The 23825-nt window shown below is 23.0% G+C and overlaps 2 protein-coding genes across 2 annotated transcripts in view; one reads left to right on the top strand and one right to left on the bottom strand.

Annotated features, from left to right (window-relative positions):
• The window catches only part of LOC142233815 (vacuolar protein sorting-associated protein 26C), a 100737-nt gene that overhangs the window by 40248 nt on the left and 36664 nt on the right, over positions 1-23825 (top strand). The window contains exon 4 of the mRNA XM_075304857.1: positions 3266-3350. Coding sequence (XP_075160972.1) covers positions 3266-3312 — 47 coding nt within the window. The 3' untranslated portion in view covers positions 3313-3350. The remainder of the gene's footprint in view (positions 1-3265; positions 3351-23825) is intronic.
• On the bottom strand, positions 12673-23278 carry LOC142235280 (uncharacterized). The gene is made up of 8 exons (XM_075306532.1): positions 23267-23278; positions 20701-20727; positions 20533-20633; positions 15652-15703; positions 13618-13649; positions 13302-13545; positions 12839-13067; positions 12673-12773 (listed from the first exon to the last, which is right to left on the bottom strand). The coding sequence occupies exons 1-7, from the start codon at positions 23276-23278 to the stop codon at positions 12849-12851; spliced, it is 687 nt and encodes a 228-aa protein (XP_075162647.1). The 3' UTR covers positions 12673-12773; positions 12839-12848.

Consider the following 23825-nt stretch of genomic DNA (forward strand, 5'->3'; position numbering starts at 1 on the left):
TGTTGAAATATACACTCCAAAGAGACATGTAGGACTATAGATTATATCAAAAAATATTTATATGTATGGATATGTAAAAGTGTTTGTCAGACATATGTACACAAAGAAATTCCAATGTTAAATATTTTATGTACTTCTAAGAGAATGATATACAGTTGAAAGGAAAAATTTATGAAGAGTTTCGTGTTTTTCTTATACGCAGTAAAAATTGGCTAAGAATTATTAACTACAGGAAGTGTTGCCAGTTTTTTTTTCTATAGTAAAATTTCTCAAAATTTTATTTCTGTAGGAAATGTTTTTAAAATTTTATTTCTATAGAAAATTTTCTTAAAATTTTATTTCTATAGAAAATTTTATAAAAATTTTATTTCTATAGAAAATTTTCTTAAAATTTTATTTCTATAGAAAATTTTCTCAAAATTTTATTTCTATAGAAAATTTTCTCGAAATTTTATTTCTATAGAAAATTTTTTCAAAATTTTATTTCTATAGAAAATTTTGTCAAACTTTCATTTCTATAGAAAATTTCCTCGAAATTTTATTTCTATAGAAAATGTTTTCAAAATTTTAATTCTATTGAAAATTTTCTCAAAATTTTATTTCTATAAAAAATTTTATCAAAATTTTATTTCTACAAAAAATTTTGTCAACATTTTATTTCTATAGAAAATTTTGTCAAAATTTTATTTCTATAGAAAATTTTGTCAAAATTTTATTTCTATAGAAAATTTTGTCAACATTTTATTTCTAAAGAAAATTTTGTCAAAATTTTATTTCTATAGAAAATTTTGTAAAAATTTTATTTGTATAGCACATTTTGCCAAAATTTTATTTCTATAGAAAATTTTGTCAAAATTTTATTTCTATAGAAAATTTTGTCAAAATTTTATTTCTATAGAAAATTTTGTCAAAATTTTATTTCTATAGAAAATTTTCTCAAAATTTTATTTCTATAGAAAATTTTGTCAAACTTTCATTTCTATAGAAAATTTCCTCGAAATTTTATTTTTATAGAAAATGTTCTCAAAATTTTAATTCTATAGGAAATTTTCTCAAAATTTTATTTCTATAGAAAATTTTGTCTACATTTTATTTCTATAGAAAATTTTATTTCTATAAAAATTTTTATCAAAATTTTATTTCTATAGAAAATTTTGTCAAAATTTTATTTATTTATTTATTATTTTCATCATGTAATTTGAAGCCACATAGTGGACAATATATATAAATTACAACGCACTACTAACTATGAATAAAGCACAATTCAAGTTATGACAATATGAGAACATATGCGTGTATATAATAAGTGTAAATATATAATAGTATAAAAATAAATTAATTAATAATATGAAATATGACAAAATATTTTAGGTTCCCATTATACTTAAAAGAAGACAAAATAAGAAATGATTATTTACTAAATCAACCACAACAAAGCAACACCACTATTCTCTCTATTTCTATAGAAAATTTTGTCAAAATTTTATTTCTATAGAAAATTTTGTCAAAATTTTATTTCTATAGAAGATTTTCTCAAAATTTTATTTCTATAGAAAATTTTGTTAACATTTTATTTCTATAGAAAATTTTGTCAGAATTTTGTCAAAATTTTATTTCTATAGAAAATTTTGTCAACATTTTATTTCTATAGAAATATTTCTCAAAATTTTATTTCTATAGAAAATTTTGTCAAAATTTTATTTCTATAGAAAATTTTGCCAAAATTTTATTTCTATAGAAAATTTTGTCAAAATTTTATTTCTATAGAAAATTTTGTCAACATTTTATTTCTATAGAAAATTTTGTCAAAATTTTATTTCTATAGAAAATTTTGTCAACATTTTATTTCTATAGAAAATTTTGTCAACATTTTATTTCTATAGAAATATTTCTCAAAATTTTATTTCTATAGAAAATTTTGTCAAAATTTTATTTCTATAGAAAATTTTGTCAAAATTTTATTTCTATAGAAAATTTTGTCAAAATTTTATTTCTATAGAAAATTTTGTAAAAATTTTATTTGTATAGCACATTTTGCCAAATTGTTTTTCTATAGAAAATTTTGTCAGAATTTTATTTCTATAGAAAAATTTCTCAAAATTTTATTTCTATAGAAAATTTTGTCAAAATTTTATTTCTATAGAAAATTTTTTCAAAATTTTGTTTCTATAGAAAATTTTGTCAAAATTTTGTTTCTGTAGAAAATTTTATTTTTATATAAAATTTGCAATAGATATCACTCTGTATACTCATGGTTTGTCGATTACTGAAATTGAAATTAAAACTAATGTGGTTGTGTCAGTATTGGATATATACTGGGTGGGCGGACGCATACCTCCACCCCTCTGGACTGACAACAACATAGAAACGCATGGACGGACGGACTGCTCCGTACAGGCATCTACAACTTCTTCGGTATTGTCGAATTGTCTGAGTGGAGGGGTGGAGGAGTGCATTCGCCCACCCGTTGCGATTAAACTGCGTTAAACACTGGCCCGAAGTTGTTACACTTGTTATCCAGAGTGAGCAAATGTAGCACCTAATGCGTGAAAAATTCTCCAGGCGATCTAATGTTTAATATCTAAACTAAGGCGAGTCCCTACAGTCGGCAGTCTGTCAATAGGACATCGTGGACTTTTCTTATTTTCCAGGGTAGCCGTTATAAGGACACTTAGATGGGGCTCTTTAAAAACCGATGTGTGATTTTTAATGAGGCCGCTGCTGTCAATGCTAGTGGACTGGATCCCCCTCTTACGGCTTCTTAAATCCAATCTATAATAATGCAGTTAATTTCAATTAGACTCTGTTATGACAAACGGGAAATATTTTGACACACTGTCTGTCTGGCTTATTAATTCTCCACATAAAAGGCTATGTCATCTTTGCCAACAGATATCCTTGGTATACGAAAATCCTCTTATAGACCATGAATCTCTTATTAGATCCTTTGTATATTTCGCAATATGCATTAGGTCTTACGTTTATTTTGCCATATCAAGACAATGTTGTGTCATCATATTTGGCAAATTCCCAATTAGAAAATTTTTGTGGTCCCCCAAAAACCAAACAATAGTTGATGCGGGGACAGGAGACTGTTACATAGATACACCATGGATGTTAGTATAAGAATCTCACTATAGATTGTGGCCAAGCCTTTAGTCCGGATGTTAACCCATTTAAAAAAAAATTTATATATTTACTTAACGTAAATTTTTCAACCATTCTCACTTTGATTTTCTCCATTTCTCTCTCTTTCTCTCTATAGGTGGCCATGGTGACAAACATCGATGTGTTTACTTTTCCATAGAATGATATAGTGGAGCAGAAGGATGACATTTACTTAAGTCATGGTAAGTCGAACATTAAAGACTAAACCATATATTCTCCTATTTTTTTTTGGAATATTTGCTCGCATTCTGGCCACTGCAATCTAACGAATGAAATGAAAATTCCTGATTTCATATTTACTTTGGCTTTTTGAAATCCTCTCTTGCCATGCGGGATGCCCAAATGTCCTACTGGCCATAACCAAATGATGATTTTTCTCTAACGAAAAAATGTAAGTGTGATTTTTTGATCACTTTTGCATTGGATTACATTCGATATTAGATGAGTTTTTATTACAAAGTTAAATATTTCAAAATAAAATGTTGACAAAATTTCCTATAGAAATAAAATGTTGTCAAAAATTTTTATAGAAATAAAATTTTGACAAAATTTTCTATAGAAATAAATTTTTTGACACATTTTTCTATATAAATTAATTTTGACAAAATTTTATATAGAAATAAAATTTTGACAATATTTTCTTTAGAAATAAAATTTTGACAAAATTTTCTATAGAAATAAAATTTTGACAAAATTTTCTTTAGAAATAAAATAGAAAAAATACAAAAAAAAATTCTATAGAAATAAAATTTTGACAAAATTTTCTATAGAAATAAAATTTTGACAAAATTTTCTATAGAAATAAAATTTTGACAAAATTTTCTATAGAAATAAAATTTTGACAAAATTTTCTATAGAAATAAAATTTTGACAAAATTTTTTGTAGAAATAAAATTTTGACAAAATTTTCTATAGAAATAAAAATTTGACAAAATTTTTTGTAGAAATAAAATTTTGACAAAATTTTCTATAGAAATAAAATTTTGACAAAATTTCGTATAGAAATAAAATTTTAACAATTTTTTTTGTAGAAATAAAATTTTTACAAAATTTTCAATACAAATAAAATTTTGACAAAATTTTCTATAGAAATAAAATTTTGACAAAATTTTCTATAGAAATAAAATTTTGACAAATTTTTCTATATCAATAAAATTTTGACAAAATTTTCTATAGAAATAAAATTTTGACAACATTTTCTATCGAAATAAACTTTTGACATAGTTTTCTATAGAAATAAAATTTAGACAAAATTTTCTACCGAAATCAAATTTTGACAAAAATTTCTATAAAAATAAAATTTTGACAAAATTGTCTATAGAAGTAAAATTTTGACAAAATTTTCTATAGAAATAAAATTTGACAAAATTTCCTATAGAAATAAAATTTTGACAAGATTTGCTGTAGAAATAAAATTTTGACAAAATTTGCTGTAGAAATAAAATTTTGACAAAATTTTCTATAGAAATATAATTTTGACAAAATTTTCTATAGAAATAAAATTTTGACAAAATTTTCTATAGAAATAAAATATTGACAAAATTTTCTATAGAAATAAAATTTTTACAATATTTTCTGTAGAACTAAAATTTTGAAAAAAAAATCTATAGAAATAAAATTTTGACAAAATTTTCTATAGAAATAAAATTTTGATAACAATTAATAAAAAATAAATTAATAAAATCGAAATGCTGTAGACCGTTATGGCAGGTTATATCATAACCATAGTCCGTTATTGACTAGAGCACGTTTTTTGTCATTTATCCAAAAATTATGATTAATACCTATTAACAATAATAATTTGAGCAATACTAATAACGTTGATAAAAAATCCCATAGATAGGAAAAGTTTAGCAAAATTTTCTAAAAAATAAAATGTTGACAAAATTTTCTATAGAAATAAAATTTTGATAAAACTTCCCACAGATAAGAAAATGTTGTCAAAATTTTATTTCTATAGAACATTTCGTTAACATTTATTTCTATAATTTTATTTCTATAATTTTATTTCTATAGAAAATGTTGTGAATCTTATTTCTTTAGAAAATTTTCATAAAATTTTATTTCTTTAGAAAATGTTCATAAAAATTTATTTCTTTAGAAAATTTTTGAAAAATTTTATTTCTTTAGAAAATTTTTGGAAAATTTTATTTCTTTAGAAAATTTTTGCAAAATTTTATTTCTATAGAAAATTTTGTCAACATTTATTTATATAGAAGATTTGTTTCGAGTTGAGAAAACCAGTCGTAATTTAGCAAGAAAATCCATATACGTATACACTATAAAATTAAAACAAAAAACATTGCTATTGTCCATCAGCAAAAATATCTAACTTTTATCTACCAAAAACACAAAAAAAGAACTTTATTGACATCACACCCAAAACATCCAAGCTAACATCACCATCCAAGCAAGCTTTGGGCTTATCTTTGGTTGGCAAAAAATGTCAACATTTGTATGCAGATTTCATTCTATACGAAAAAGTTTTATTAAAATTTAATTTCGTTATTTCAATACCAGATAATACCGTGTGATAAATGTGTCAAACAAAACCATCCCTTCTTTTTAACTATAGAGCAAAATGGAATGAAACATTTCCAATATTGGTAATTGGTAGGGTCTTTAGAAATTTAATTTTGATTATGGTCAAAGATATTACAATTTCAATAGGATGAGTTACAAATCCTTGAAGCATTAAATGAATTTATAAAAAAATAAAAACAAATTGTCAAAAAAAAATTTTTTTTGACATAGTGAACGTTTGATAGAAATGGTGGAGGAATGGGGATAAGTTTGCACCCTTCACCATAGGATGAGTGCAAGTTGATTCACTTGCAATAGAAACATTCACAATGTGTTATTCTCTGTGTTCAATGACTTGAGCGAAAATAGTAAATAATAAAAAAATTATTTTTCACAAGTCTTCTTTAGTTTCTATGGCAACTAGACCTCTATTCAACAAAAGCATTCTTTTTCCCGTCCGTTCAAAAACTAGAAAACCTAGGAAACATTGTAAGAAAACACCAAAACATTCATATTAGAGTGATGTGAAGCGAGTTTTGGTTATGATGATGCTTATAATGATAGAGATGACATTTAATACAACTTTTTGGGAGGGGGTGGCAAGAAGAGAAAGGGTCCAAAATAAAATTCACCAAGTTTTCAACTACAAAAGATGATATCCTTCTCAACAATAACTATTCTCACAACAAAAAAAAAAAAGAAAGTGTATAAAATATATTTTTGCCAAAAATGTGATTCCAACGGAAAAGAAAGGAAAATATCATGAATGGAATATTTGCATTTGCAGCAACAATATCTTCAATAACTTAGGCTAGAACTTTGTTATTCAAAGCCAACAAGGGAAAATAGTAAAGGACAGTGGATTCAGTTAAGATTTATATATAGCCTCTATAACATATCAGATTTGTGAACCACTCGTCAAAATTTATTTCTACAGAAAATTTTGTCAAAATTTTATTTCTATAGAAAATTTTGTCAAAATTTTATTTTTATAGAAAACTTTGGCAAAATTTTATTTCTATAGAAAATTTTGTCAAAATTTTATTTTTATAGAAAATTTTGTCAAAATTTTATTTCTATACAAAATTTTGTCAAAATTTTATTTCTATGAGAAATTTTGTCAAAATTGTATTTATATAAAAAAAATTGTCAAAATGTTATTTCTATAGAAAATTTTGTTAAAATTTTATTTCTATAGAAAATTTTGCCAAAATTTTATTTCTATAGAAAATTTTGTCAAAATTTTATTTCTATAGAAAATTTTGTCAAAATTTTATTTCTATAGAAAATTTTGTCAAAATTTTATTTCTATAGAAAATTTTGTCAAAATTTTATTTCTATGGGAAATTTTGTCAAAATTTTATTTATATAAAAAAAAATTGTCAAAATTTTATTTCTATAGAAAATTTTGTCAAAATTTTATTTCTATAGAAAATTTTGTCAAAATTTTATCTCTACAGAAAATTTTGTCAAAATTTTATTTCTATATAAAATTTTGTCAAAATTTTATTTCTATAGAAAATTTTGTCAAAATTTTATTTCTATAGAAAATTTTGTCAAAATTTTATTTCTATAGAAAATTTTGTCAAAATTTTATTTCTATAGAAAATTTTATCAAAATTTTATTTTTATAGAAAATTTTGTCAAAATTTTATTTCTATAGAAAATTTTGTCAAAATTTTATTTTTATAGAAAATTTTGTCAAAATTTTATTTCTATACAAAATTTTGTCAAAATTTTATTTCTATGGGAAATTTTGTCAAAATTGTATTTATATAAAAAAAATTGTCAAAATGTTATTTCTATAGAAAATTTTGTTAAAATTTTCCCAAAATTTTATTTCTATAGAAAATTTTCCCAACATTTTATTTCTATAGAAAATTTTTTGAAAATGTTATTTCTATAAAAAAAAAAAAATCCGAAATTTTTATTTCTATAGAAAACTTTCGGAAAATTTTATTTCTATATTTCAAAGTTTTGTCAAAATTTTATTTCTATTGAAAACTTAGTCAAAATTTTATTTCTATAGAAAATTTTGTCAACATTTTATTTCTATAGAACATTTTGTCAGAATTTTATTTCTATAGAAAATTCTGTCAAAATTTTTTTCTATAGAAAATTACACCAAAATTTTTATTTCTATTCGTTTTTTTCCGGCAAATATTTCGATTAGCCGAAAGGTCGATTTTTGAAAATTTTGTCAAAATTTTTTTTCTATAGAAAATTTCACCAAAATTTTTATTTCTATTCGTTTTTTTTCGGCAAATATTTTGATTAGAAAACTTTTATTTCTATAGAAAACTTTGTCAAAATTTTATTTCTATAGAAAATTTTGTCAACATTTTATTTCTATAGAACATTTTGTCAGAATTTTATTTCTATAGAAAATTTCACCAAAATTTTTTTTCTATAGAAAATTTCACCAAAAATTTTATTTCTATTCGTTTTTTTTCGGCAAATATTTCGATTAGCCGAAAGGTCGATTTTCGAAAATTTTGTCAAATTTTTTTTTTCTATAGAAAATTTCACCAAAATTTTTATTTCTATTCGTTTTTTTCCGGCAAATATTTTCATTAGAAAACTTTTATTTCTATAGAAAACTTTGTCAAAATTTTATTTCTATAGAAAATTTTGTCAACATTTTATTTCTATAGAACATTTTGTCAGAATTTTTTTTTTCTATAGAAAATTTCACCAAAATTTTTATTTCTATTCGTTTTTTTCCGTCAAATATTTCGATTAGCGTAAAGGTCGATTTTCGAATTTTGTATCCCTAATGCTTATCATCTGAACTAACTAGTGCACCTTCAATAGATGATCTGCCAATGAGAGATCATGGATTTTTCAAACTGTTTGCCTCCATTGAGCTTCGGATCCCTGAATTTCGCTACACAATTTATCTTCCATAAACAGATATTGTTTTTAGAGATTTTTCTTGTTTAGTTTTTTTTTTCTATGCCACTGTAATTCCAAAGACTGAACTAAGTCAAGAAGTGGTTGAAAAAAGAAAAACAGAAAATTGTCGTAGAGAAAAAAACTAAGTAGCAAGTAAATATTATTTTTATACCTCAATTTATGGTTTTTATATATTCGGCATAAACTTGGTGGAAATGAATGAAAAGCATTCCACCATCCGGCGGGAGAATTAAGATTTTGGCTTTTTGGTGTCCTGAAATATCATTCATTTTCCGATACGAATGAAATTTGGGCATTGAGTTTAAATTTTGGGTTCCTTTATTCTTATTTTTTTGTTAAATACATACACAGAAAAAATATTACCATAATTTTTATTGAATTCTAAAAAATATTTAATAAAAAAATTGTATTTTTTTAATTAAACCAAAAACTAATCGCCATATTAAAGGTTAAAAAATTAAATTTTTAATTGACTTTGGTGATTGATACTATCATTTCTGTGATTGAAGACATTTCAATTAAAAATTATTTGGATGAATTAATTTCTTGATTGAAGACAAAACATTTTTTTGTCTGTGTAGATAATCTAACATATTTTAATTATACAATTGAACTTCCTTATAAGGAATCTGGGCCTTTCTCTCTCTTCTGTGTGATAGTCATATCTTATGCCTCCTAAGGCCCTTTATCAGGCATTATTTAATAGGTTCATACACCCATTTTTCCTACTGGGCTCATCTCCCCACATGCATTTGCATATGTATGAGAATTGAAATGAAATATAAATAAAAAAATGTGGCATATAATATGGGGGTTTATCGCCTGTATCCTCTAGCTAAATGTTAATTTGTTTGTTCTCGTACAAACTCGAATTTGAACATATCAGTGTGTGAGTGTGTGTATTTTTTGGTAAAAGATTTGTATGCGTGCTTGTATCTTGTGTAACATAAATGCCCTGTAATAGGAATGTAATATGAGATAATATGGTTATGATTTTCATTTCTTATCTTCTGTTTGATTATGTGCTAACAATTCCTTCTGTTTTGAGGGGGTTTTATTTCGAATGTCATTCAAAACTTGTTCTTTAATAAAAAGTACAAAATGAAATGTCGAAACTTTGGTAGTGTAATAGTTTGACAATGTAGATATTTAAAGTTGGGGAAATAATTTGCAAAAAACAAGGACTAAAACGTTTTGCATGTGAATAAAATAGGGTAACTTTTGACTTTTTGTAAAAAGAACATAGAGTGAGATCTTATGGCGAAATCGGAATCACGGTTGCCACAGTTGGTAGAATTCTCCCCAAAATGGTAGATTTTTTACTGATTGGTAGATTTTGCCAAATATTCCTCTCCAACTAAGAGGTGGTACATCACAAATTTTCTATAGAAATAACAATTTTGAAAAAATGTTCTATAAAAATAAATTTTTGGAAAAAAATTTCTATAGAAATTAAATTTTGACAACATTTTCTATAAAAATAAAATTTTGACAAAATTTTCTATAAAAATAAAATGTTGACAAAATTTTCTATAAAAATAAAATTTTGACAAAATTTTCTATAGAAATAAAGTTTTAATAAAATTTTGATAAAATTTTCTATAGAAATGAAATGTTGACAAAATTTTCTAAAGAAATAAAATTTTGATAAAATTTTCTATAGAAATAAAATTTTGATAAAATTTTCTCTATAGAAATAAAATTTTGACAAAATTTTCTAAAGAAATAAAATTTTTATAAAATTTTCTATAGAAATAAAATTTTGACAAAATTTTCTAAAGAAATAAAATTTTGACAAAAGTTTCCATAGAAATAAAATTTTGACAAAATTTTCTATAGAAATAAAATTTTGACAGAATTTTCTATAGAAATAAAATTTTGACAAAATTTTCTATAGAAATAAAGTTTTAATAAAATTTCTATAGAAATAAAATTTTGATAAAATTTTCTCTATAGAAATAAAATTTTGACAAAATTTTCTAAAGAAATAAAATGTTGACAAAATTTTCTATTGGAATAAAATTTTGACAAAATTTTATATAGAAATAAAATTTTGACAACATTTTATATAGAAATAAAATTTTGATAAAATTTTGACAAAATTTTCTAAAGAAATAAAATTTTGATAAAATTTTCTATAGAAATAAAATTTTGACAAAATTTTCTATAGAAATAAAATTTTGACAAAAGTTTCCATAGAAATAAAATTTTGACAAAAGTTTCCATAATAGTAAAATTTTGACAGAATTTTCTATAGAAATAAAATTTTGACAAAATTTTCTATTGGAATAAAATTTTGACAAAATTTTATATAGAAATAAAATTTTGACAACATTTTATATAGAAATAAAATTTTTATAAAATTTTGACAAAATTTTCTAAAGAAATAAAATTTTGATAAAGTTTTCTATAGAAATAAAATTTTGACAAAATTTTCTATAGAAATAAAGTTTTAATAAAATTTCTATAGAAATAAAATTTTGATAAAATTTTCTCTATAGAAATAAAATTTTGACAAAATTTTCTAACGAAATAAAATTTTGATAAAATTTTCTATAGAAATAAAATTTTGACAAAATTTTCTAAAGAAATAAAATTTTTACAAAATTTTCTAAAGAAATAAAATTTTTACAAAATTGTCTCTAGAAATATAATTTTGACAAAATTTGCTATAGAAATAAAATTTTGACAAAAGTTTCCATAGAAATAAAATGTTGACAAAATTTTCTATAGAAATAAAATTTTGACAAAATTTTCTATAGAAATAAAATTTTGACAAAATTTTCTAAAGAAATAAAATTTGGACAAAATTTTCTATAAAAATAAAATTTTGACAAAATTTTCTATAGAAATAAATTTTTAATAAAATTTCTATAGAAATAAAATTTTGATAAAATTTTGATCAAATTTTCTATAGAAATAAAATTTTGACAAAATTTTCTATAGAAATAAAGTTTTAATAAAATTTCTATAGAAATAAAATTTTGACAAAATTTCTCATAGAAATAAAATTTTGACAAAATTTTCTAAAGAAATAAAATTTTTACAAAATTTTCTATAGAAATAAAATATAGAAATAAAATTTTGACAAAATTTTCTATAGAAATAAAATTTTGACAAAACTTTCCATAGAAATAAAATTTTGACAAAAGTTTCCATAGAAATAAAATTTTGACAAAATTTTCTAAAGAAATAAAATTTTGATAAAATTTTCTATAGAAATAAAATTTTGACAAAATTTTCTATAGAAATAAAGTTTTAATAAAATTTCTATAGAAATAAAATTTTGATAAAATTTTCTCTATAGAAATAAAATTTTGACAAAATTTTCTAAAGAAATAAAATTTTTACAAAATTTTCTAAAGAAATAAAATTTTTACAAAATTGTCTCTAGAAATATAATTTTGACAAAATTTGCTATAGAAATAAAATTTTGACAAAAGTTTCCATAGAAATAAAATTTTGACAAAAGATTCCATAGAAATAAAATGTTGACAAAATTTTCTATAGAAATAAAATTTTGACAAAATTTTCTATAGAAATAAAATTTTGACAAAATTTTCTATAGAAATAAAATTTTGACAAAATTTTCTATAGAAATAAAATTTTGACAAAATTTTCTATACCCGTGTAAAAATTGGTGGATCTGACCAGATATTATTAGATCTGCCGCCATATCTGATTAGATACGGTAGTATATCTAGGCAGATATGGTCAGATCCGAAAAATGGTAATATCTGATCAGATCTAATTCTAAAGGAGTTAGATCTGACCAGATCTCAAATTTGGCCCACATCTAATTATATCTAATCTGATATAATTAGATGTTAATATATCTAATTATATATAATTTTATCTACAAATTGTAACACTTCCCCGTTACATATAATATTACCCTATTTAATAAAACGAATTATATAATATACTATATTAATAATGGTAAAACTGTATTATTTAAATTACTATTGAGATCGTACATTTTATGTATGTTAAGTAACTTAAGTTTTAGAATTCATTTAAACAAAAGAATGAAAAAGTTAAACAATAGTGGTCTATTTCCTACTTTTGTCGTTTGATCTCGCCAAGACGTTGGGAAATTGCCCTCTCGACGTCTTTTTTCGATTGTGGCTCCCAATTCCGCTCTTTCGCAACCCGGAATGAAAAATCTAAAGACAGAAAAAGATTTATCAGCTAATTTGAAATTTATAGATTTATAGAAGGGTATACTTACCAACAATAGCTTATTTGGCCCTGTAATTTAGGGCAAAAACGGGTTCTAACTGTGTCTCCAAACCCTGTGCTCTTGGGGGTTGTTCAGTGAGGGTGGCTTTCTTAAGTACATTTCGTTTGAATACGCCTTCCAGCAACTTGCGAGCCACATGCGAAGCCTTGTGGGACGTCCCCAATGCCATGTTGTGAATTATGGCACGACAATATATGTTGTTCCCAATACATATCATCTGTAAAGAAACAAAAATAAAATTACTTAATTATTCATGGTTATGTTGAAATCATTTTATTCATTATTCCACAAAACATTTATATTTCTATCAAATCTTATCAACCTATGGATGGGAAGCATCCAGAGCATTGCAAAATATTTAATTTTGTCTAAATTCATTGTTTCAAAAAAAATTAAAAGTAGGTCCAACAAAACACTTTTGACAACTATTAGATTTGCTCTTGACACTTACCTTTTCATCAAAATTGCTGCCAAGGAGCTGCTCCTCATCATCACTACATTGGACGGATTGCTCTACCGTAATTTCTGGTAAAGCCTGGCTTTGTTTTAGAGCTTCTAGTTGATCCTCAGTCTCCCTTATTTTCTTTTGCAGAACCTCAATTTCATTTTCCTGAAAGAAAAACCATTTATTTTTATATTTATATAGATAATAACAAAACACAAAACTTACCTCGTCACTGGACGTAGTTATACGTCTTTTTAAGGGTTTTTTATTTGCATTTGCATTTCATCAATATATAAAAATAGCAACAAAACAATAAACTTACCTTATCACAGCTTCTCTTACTCTTTTATCTTCCTCGAAAAATGAGAAGACATTAGATTTTTATATGAAATAAAAATATCAAACTCGCATTATCAAATATTTGATATATTTTTTCAAATTTAATAACAACAGGCGTTGCTAATGGTGATAGTTATGGGGTGACATTTTTGAAAACAAAAAGACAGTTGTGTCTGAAAGTTAAGCATTTTAGAAGACACTTCAAAATTATATTTAAAAGGGTTTTTTGAAACTGTCGCAATATATAAAGATTGTTTGGTTATGGTCACCACTTGTTTTGATGTGCGACCAAACATACGTGCTTGTAACCAAGTATATCACGTTAATATTCTCGTAACAAACACATTATTTTTAAACACAAACATATACAAATATTTTTTATCCGTGTTACAGAACTGGTTCATGATTTAATGCGATATATATATAATTAGATATGGAGCTATATATAGTATATATAATTAGATATGATGTCATATATGAAGATATACAATTAGATCTTACCAGATATGACAGATATAAATAGATATAACAACATATATAATTAGATCTTGAATCAGATCTAATCATATATAACACTATACATAACATATCTCCGTAGATCTATTTATATCTACAACCATATCTGAGCAGATATAATTATATATACTTTGATATTATTAGACATGATTAGATCTCTCAATTTTTACACGGGTAGAAATAAAATTTTGACAAAATTTACTAAAGAAATAAAATTTTAACAAAATTTTCTATAAAAATAAAATTGTGACAAAATTTTCCATAGAAATAATTTTTTAATAAAATTTCTATAGAAATAAAATTTTGATAAACTTTTGATCAAATTTTCTATAGAAATAAAATTTTGACAAAATTTTCTAAAGGAATAAAATTTTGATAAAATTTTCTATAGAAATAAAATTTTGACAAAATTTTCTATAGAAATAAAGTTTTAATAAAATGTCTATAGAAATAAAATTTTGACAAAATTTCTCATAGAAATAAAATTTTGACAAAATTTTCTAAAGAAATAAAATTTTTACAAAATTTTCTATAGAAATAAAATATAGAAATAAAATTTGTACAAAATTTTCTATAAAAATAAAATTTTGACAAAACTTTCCATAGAAATAAAATTTTGACAAAAGTTTCCATAGAAATAAAACGTTGACAAAATTTTCTATAGAAATAAAATTTTGACAAAATTTTCTATAGAAATAAAATGTTGACAAAATTTTCTAAAGAAATAAAATTTTGATAAAATTTTCTATAGAAATAAAATTTTTACAAAATTTTCTATAGAAATAAAATTTTGACAAAATTTTCTACAGAAATAAAATTTTTGACAAAAATTTCTATAAAAATAAAATTTTGACAAAATTTCTCATAGAAATAAAATTTTGACAAAATTTTCTATAGAAATAAAATTTTGACAAAATTTTCTATAGAATTAGTTTTCAACTAAAATGTTGATTGAATTTAAAATTACTTCAGTTGACTTTGTAATAAAACAAAAATCAGTCATATATAATAATTGATTCAATTAAGTGGTTAATTGAATCAATTATTATATATGATAAATTTTTGTTTTCATTAAAAAATCATTTGAATCAAACTAAAATTCAATTAAGATTTTAGTTGAAAAATAAAAGAAAAAATAAATGTGTATATTATTTTCTGTGCTGAAAATTCGAAACAAATACACTAAATAGAAGTTTTGGTATTTGTAAATCTCTTTAGCTATTCAAAAAAAAAATCCTATGAAATATTTGTATACTTTCAAATGTCATTTCCCTTAGAAATATTTGCATACATTTAGGCGCATATTTGTACCGAATTCCTAGTACCAATCACTCCAATCTATTGTTAGTATTGACTTTGCCTATGATTTCATTGTTGACATATGTTTTCAATGTTAAAAGTTAATTTCCATTTTCATACGTTCATCCGCCCCCCTTAAAAAAGGGAACGCCTCAACTATTATGCGACCATAGAAATCTTAAAAGTTCTCCTTATCATTTACATTAACATTTACATAATGATAATTTTCATTTGTGGAGATACGAGTTTGCAAACTAAGCAAAAAGAAAAAACACAAATGAAACACCCATATACGAAATAGCATAAATATTCTAAAATATGTTGTCACAACCAAAGATGTGTTTTGATTATGCCCAGACTAGAGAAAAATGCCTAAAAATATGCAAAGAAATTCTACTTACTATACAAAATTCAGCTGGCGTTAGCAGTTTTCTATACACATATGTATGTGCCCCATAAGGATTGTTTTGTTGGTTTATGTGTATCGTTCGCATCCAACATTTCTATGGGAAATTTTTGTGCGTTTTGTTCCCTTTTAAGGGCTAAGTAGAAAATGTATCTCTTACTTTTTTAACTCTATCCTAGACTTTTGTTGAGTTCCTTTATAGACGATTTCTCTCGCCATTCATTATAAACAAAAGAAAGAAAAAAAAACAAACGAAACAACCTTCAGATATTGAAGCATTCAATAATGGCGTCTTTTAATATATGCATGATATTTGTAATGTCTTTGAAAGGATATCTAAGACAAAGAATACTCGTTTTTTCCTATAAGACGATGAGATTTAGATGATTTGTCAAAATTTAATTTCTATAGAAAATATTGTTAAAATTTTATTTCTACAATGAAAAATATATTGACCTAATATTGAAGATTATGCAACTTAAATTTTAGGACTCGAAATTTACGTAATGCTAAGGACAAAATTCTTTAAAATAATGACATTTTAATTAAAAGAACGTTTATAATCCTTGCTTTTTCATTAAATTTAGGACACAAATCTTAAAATTTTGCGTCCCTCTGTTGAAGTTGTAGATCTTTGAAGTAAATGTACCTTAAAATAACGAAAAACATTTTTAATTTAAAGAAATCATCTTTAACTCAACTGACATTGAATGTTTAAATTTAAGATAAAAATGCTTCAAATGTAGGCAGAGACTTATTTTAAGGATTTGCATCTTTGGTTTAAAGTTTTTTTAGCATTAAGAAAACAGTTTTTACTTTAAAGTACTTGGCATAATTTGGATTTTGAAACTGGAGTTTGTTTGTACATGAATACCTTTATTAATATATCGCAAACAGAGAATAAAAATTCCATGAATGAGATCTGTATCCAATTTTAATTTTATCGATCCTAGATTTAAAGCCAGGGAGGTCCCTAAAAAATGTCTTTATTTTAAAGACGCCGCATCTTTGGCTCGGAATCAATACCAAAATCCTTGAAGGAAGGTCAAAATCTTTGGATCAAAGTAAATTTTTTTTTAAGTGTACAGAAAATTTTGTCAACATTTTATTTCTATAGAAAAATTTCTCAAAATTTTATTTCTATAGAAAATTTTGTTAAAATTTTATTTCTATAGAAGATATTTGTCATCATTTTATTCCTAAAGAAAATTTTGTCAAGATTTTATTTCTATAGAAGAAATTTGTCTAAATTTTATTTCAATAGAAGAGATTTGTCAAAATTTTATTTCTATACGAAGTTTTCTCAAAATTTTATTTCTATAGAAAATTTTGTCAACATTTTATTTCTATAGAAAATTTTGTCAAAATTTTATTTCTATAGAAAATTTTGTCAAAATTTTATTTCTATAGAAAATTTTGTAAAAAATGCTATTACTATAGAAAATTTTTGCAAAATTTTAATTCCATAGAAAATTTTTTTCAACATTTTATTTCTATGGAAAATTTTGTCAAAATTTTATTTCTATAGAAAATATTGTCAAAATTTTTGCAAAATTTTATTTCGAAAGAGAATTTTGTAAAAATTTTATTTCTAGAGAAGAAATTTGTCAATTTTATTTCAATAGGAAATTTTTGCAAAGTAGAAAGTTTTGTCAAAATTTTATTTTCATTAGAAAATTTTGTCAAAATTTTATTTTTGTAGAAAGTTTTGTCAAAATTTTATTTTCTTTAGAAAATTTTTTCAAAATTTTATTTCTATAAAAATTTTGTCAAAATTGTATTTCTATAGAAAATTTTGTCAAAATGTTATTTCTATAGAAAATTTTCTAAAAAATGCTATTTCTATAGAAAATTTTTGCAAAATTTTATTTCCATAAAAATTTTTTTCAAAATTTTATTTCTATAGAAAATTTTGTCAAAATTTTATTTCATAGAAAATTTTTTCAAAATTTTATTTCTATAGAAAATTTTGTCAAAATTTTTTCAAAACTTTATTTCGAAAGAAAATTTTGTCAAAATTTTATTTCGAAAGAAAATTTTGTCAAAGTTTTATTTCTAGAGAAGAAATTTGTCAAAATTTTATTTCCATAGCAAATATTTGCAAAATTTTATTTCTATAGAAAAAAATTGTCAAAATTTTATTTGTATTGAAAATGTTGTCAAAATTTTATTTCTATTGGAAGTTTTGTCAAAATTTTATTTTCTATAGAAAGTTTTTTTTTCATAATTTTATTTTCTTTAGAAAATTTTGTCAAAATTTAATTTCTATAGAAAATTGTGTCAAAATTTTATTTCCAAAAAAAATTTTTGCAAAATTTAATTTCTATAGAAAATTTTGTCAAAATTTTATTTCTATAGAAAATTTTGTCAAAATTTTAATTCTGTAGAAAATTTTGTCAAAATGTTTTTTTGCCAAATTTTGCCAACATTTTATTACTATAGAAAATTTTGTCAAAAATTTATTGTTATAGAAAATTCTGCCAAAATTTTATTACTGTAGAAAATTTTGCCAAAATTTTGTTACTATAGATATTTTTTTCTAAATTTTATTTTTATAGAAATTTTTGTCAAAATTTTATTTCTATATAAAATTTTGTCATAATTTTATTTCTATAGCAAATTTTGTCAAAATTTTATTTCTATAGCAAATTTTTTCAAAATTTTATTTCTATAGCAAATTTTGTCAAAATTTTATTTCTAAAGATTTTTTTTTAATTTTATTTCTATAGAAAATTTTGTCAAAATTTTATTTCTATAGAAAATTTTTTCAAGATTTTATTTCTATACGAAATTTTCTCAAAATTTTATTTTTATAGAAAATTTTGTCAAAATTTTATTTCTATAGAAAATTTTGTCAAAATTTTATTTCCATAGAAAAAATTTTTTGCAAAATTTTATTTCTATAGAAAATTTTGTCCAAATTTTATTTCTATAGAAAATTTTGTCCAAATTTTATTTCTATAGAAAATTTTGTCAAAATTTTATTTCTATAGAAAATTTTGTCCAAATTTTATTTCTATAGAAAATTTTGTCCAAATTTTATTTCTATAGAAAATTTTGTCAAAATTTTATTTCTATAGAAAATTTTGTCAAATTTTATTTCTATAGAAAATTTTGTCAAAATTTTATTTCTGTAGAAAATTTTGTCAAAATTTTATTTCTATAGAAAATTTTGTCCAAATTTTATTTCTATAGTAAATTTTGTCAAAATTTTATTTCTGTAGAAAGTTTTGTCAACATTTTATTTTCTTTAGAAAATCTTTTCAAAATTTTATTTCCATAGAAAATGTTTGCAAAATTTTTTTCTATAGAAAATTTTTGCAAATTTTTTTTTCTATAGAAAATTTTTGCAAAATTTTATTTCCATAGAAAATAGTTGCAAAATTTTTTTCTATAGAAAATTTTTGCAAATTTTTTTTTCTATAGAAAATTTTTGCAAAATTTTATTTCTATAGTAAATTTTTGCAAAATTTTATTTCTATAGAAAACATTGTCAACATTTTATTTCTATAGAAAATTTTGTCAAAATTTTATTTCTATATAAAATTTGGTCAAAATTTTATTTCTATAGAAAGTTTTGTCAAAATTTTATTTTCTTTAGAAAATCTTGTCAAAATTTTATTTCTATAAATAGTAAGGCCTTTCGTAGTAAATCAACTCCTATTCCCGTCTACTGGTGAATACAACACTAATATACATTTCAATTATTTTCTCCACAAATGCCTAAAATTATGCAAGTATTTGTTGGATTTGTCGAAATTTTACAAATTGGATTTAATCGTTTTGTTTGCGTAGATAATTGAGCACATTTCCGTTGAATAAAATTTCCATATTATTCGTTTGTATTGAGGTCTGTTTGTTGGTTAGTGCGATGATAGTGTTTACAATACACAATAATTCACTGATACCATTATGAAAGCTTCAAAATAAATGTTCTGCAATACGGATTTTATGTAAAGTCAAATTGAATGCTATTTGAATATTGGGGTGGAATATTTGAAGGGGGGGTTTTTGAATTCTATTTTATGTGTGGTCCTAATAGTATGGGCCATCCATAATACAATGTTAAATTAATTGTGGTCATGAAGTTTACTTCATGGAAACACGTGTCAGTTGGAAAAATTGAATGAAATACAAATACTTGAACGAAGTGCTTAGGAGACAATTTCTTTGTTGGTTTACTGAGAACTTAGGACTGAGGACAAGTGTATCTGTATCAACAGACACCCATAATCTAACCTAAGGGCATATGGCCGAGTTATAATTAGAGCAAATATTTACTATCAAATGGAATAACCACATTGCCCAACGAGTAAAGAAAAACTAACCTCATGGGAAACTGGCTATATTATACCCTACACCAATAATCTTTGGGAACGTTGAGGTAAATAGAAAATACAACAGGTAGGGTCTTGATATTAGATATAATGCACAAAGTTATGCTACTCTGGCCACAAAATGGTGTAGGATGCAGTAGATACATTTTATGCAAAAAAATTTTCTCACATGTAAAGAAGACGAAATTACAGTTTTTCACACAAACCCACCTGCCCTCCTCCACCCAAAACGAAAAAATCCGTAAAATTTTAAAATAGTATAGATCATGAATAAATCCTACCCCTATGCAAACAATGTTCACAATTTACTTCTTTTAATTAAAAATATCCATAAATTTACAGTTGAATATCCTGGTATGTGTCAGGCAAGGCATACAAATCCATTGCTGACAAAAATTTGGGTTGTGTCTCACGAACCTTACGTTTGCTAGATGCACATATCTTTATGGAAATTTTACCATTGTTAGGACGACTATTATCTGTTGAAATATTTGACGGACGGACATACCTTTTGTAGCCATTGCAATGCATTGCACTGTTGAAAAATTTTATTGCAAATGGCAGATTCAAACCAGCCTGTTTTTACTGTTGGCAATATCTCTGTCTCTCTATCCCTGTTAGATTTCAAATCATGTCATTCATTTCTTTAGACTTTTGTTTTGATTGTATGCAAGAGCTATATGGGTATGTGTGTGTGTGCGTGCGTATGTGTGCATTTTGATGGTACGTTTGCTCCCAGCTTAATGCACACTGCCAACGAAGCCACATAACTGAAGTTGAATAATCGCTTCCGGTGTATAAAAGGACAGAATTTTCAATGTCCATCGATGTAACCATGCTGACTTTTATTAAACTTTGTGAGAATCTGTGAATAACACTGTCTTACACGGTTATTCACAGATTTAAAATTTATGAATATTATCATAGACCAATATGTTCTATAGAAATAAAATTTCGACAAAATTCTCTATAGAATTTTTGACAAAAGTTTCTATAGAAATACAATTTTGACAAAATTTTGTATAGAAAAAAAAAAAAATGACAAATAATATGTTGACAACATTTTCAATAGAAATAAATTTTTGACAACATTTTCTACAGAAATAAAATTTTCAGAAAATTTTATATAGAAATAAAATTTTGACAAAATTTTCTATAGAAATAAAATTTTGAGAACATTTTCTACAGAAATAAAATTTTCAGAACATTTTATATAGAAATAAAATTTTGACAACATTTTCTATAAAAATAAAATGTTGACAACATTTTCTATAGAAATAAAATTTTGATACAATTCTCTATTGAATTTTTGACAAAAGTTTCTATAGAAATAAAATTTTGACAAAAGTTTCTATAGAAATAAAATTTTGACAAAATTTTGTATAGAAAAAAAATTTGACAAATAATATGTTGACATTTTCTATAGAAATAAAATTTTGACAACATTTTCTACAGAAATAAAATTTTCAGAAAATTTTATATAGAAATACAATTTTGACAAAATTTTCTATAGAAAAAAAATTTTGACAACATTTTCTACAGAAATAAAATTTTCAGAAAATTTTATATAGAAATAAAATTTTGACAAAATTTTCTATAGAAATAAAATTTTGAGAACATTTTCTATAGAAATAAAATTTTGACAAAATTTTCTATAGAAATAAAATTTTGATACAATTCTCTATTGAATTTTTGACAAAAGTTTCTATAGAAATAAAATTTTGACAAAAGTTTCTATAGAAATAAAATTTTGACAAAAGTTTCTATAGAAATAAAATTTTGACAAAATTTTGTATAGAAAAAAAATTTGACAAATAATATGTTGACATTTTCTATAGAAATAAAATTTTGACAACATTTTCTACAGAAATAAAATTTTCAGAAAATTTTATATTGAAATAAAATTTTGACAAAATTTTCTATAGAAATAAAATTTTGACAAAATTTTCTATAGAAATAAAATTTTGACAACATTTTCTACAGAAATAAAATTTTCAGAAAATTTTATATAGAAATAAAATTTTGACAAAATTTTCTATAGAAATAAAATTTTGACAACATTTTCTATAGAAATAAAATTTTGACAAAATTTTCTATAGAAATAAAATTTTGATACAATTCTCTATTGAATTTTTGACAAAAGTTTCTATAGAAATAAAATTTTTAGAAATAAAATTTTGACAAAATTTTGTATAGAAAAAAAATTTGACAAATAATATGTTGACATTTTCTATAGAAATAAAATTTTGACAACATTTTCTACAGAAATAAAATTTTCAGAAAATTTTACATAGAAATAAAATTTTGACAAAATTTTCTATAGAAATAAAATTTTGACAACATTTTCTACAGAAAGAAAATTTTCAGAAAATTTTATATAGAAATAAAATTTTGACAAAATTTTCTATAGAAATAAAATTTTGACAAAATTTTCTATAGAAATAAAATTTTGACAACATTTTCTATAGAAATAAAATTTTGACAAAATTTTCTACAGAAAATAAAATTTCAGAAAATTTTATATAGAAATAAAAATTTGACAAAATTTTCTATAGAAATAAAATTTTGAGAACATTTTCTATAGAAATAAAATTTTGAGAACATTTTCTATAGAAATAAAATTTTGACAAAATTTTCTATAGAAATAAAATTTTGACAAAATTTTCTATAGAAATAAAATTTTGATACAATTTGTTATAGAAATAAAATTTTTAACAATATTTGCTATAGAAATAAAATTTTGACAAAATATTCTATAGAAAAAAAATTTACACAATGTTCTATTGAAATAAAATTTTAGACAAAATTTTCTTGAAATTCATGGAGCATCCTTGGAGCGTAATTATCATACTATCTATTCAATTGTATTTGTAGACTAGTGTAATTTATAAATTTTCATTTTATTCACTTCTTCGATATGCCTGTATTCAAGTCAAACTGTCTCTCTGTCTTCTATTTTGAATTTTTGTTTTAAGCAAGCCAACAATTTATTGCTGGCATCGTGACAAAGATGCCCAGTAATTTGTTTAGAATTTTTTTCCTTACATGCTTCATTCGCCAGACGTTTTTCTTACAGATTGCCCCATTTCGAGTCCATTAGAAATGCCTGTCAAAAAATTAAAATGTAGAGGAAGGAAAAATGTTATTAAAACATCAAAACATCAGAAAGAAATTTACAATTTAACGAAAAAAATCAAGTGCACTTAAATTTGTTACATGGCTACTCTCAAAATTAAATTAACTTAAAAGTGTTTTGGGGTTTGTTTTTTTTTAGTTAAATCTCATCCAAACCCAAGGACTCAAATAATATTCCGGAAAACCTACACAATGAGTGTTTCATTAACATGAGAAGGCGGTTAAAGCCCCATGAATCCCACACCGCAAATACAAAAAACAAAAAGTCAATGGTCAGTATGGTATAACACCCACGAACAAACAACACTGGTAACTGACCTACACCACATAGTGATGGCAGAGCAAAATGCAAATTCTCACCCTGATTATCCGGGGGAAAACCTCAGAAAATCCCGTGGCTTAAAATCTGAAAAAAGTAGCACAAAAAATGAGTTGAATACTCAAACTATCACAAGGACTTTTTCCCTATAAGATAGAAAATATAGTGGCTTCCTCCCC

Source organism: Haematobia irritans, chromosome 4, assembly GCF_050003625.1.
Source record: "Haematobia irritans isolate KBUSLIRL chromosome 4, ASM5000362v1, whole genome shotgun sequence".
Taxonomy (NCBI): Eukaryota; Metazoa; Arthropoda; class Insecta; order Diptera; family Muscidae; genus Haematobia; species Haematobia irritans.

What these genes read in the sequence shown, in the direction of transcription:
- LOC142235280 (XM_075306532.1), bottom strand. An exon ending in ACATACCAGGATATTCAACT is followed by an intron (nt 15,704 to 20,532) that starts GTAAATTTATGG and finishes CTTTTTGCTTAG; the next exon opens with TTTGCAAACTCGTATCTCCA. An exon ending in GTAAGAGAAGCTGTGATAAG is followed by an intron (nt 13,546 to 13,617) that starts GTAAGTTTATTG and finishes ACCCTTAAAAAG; the next exon opens with ACGTATAACTACGTCCAGTG.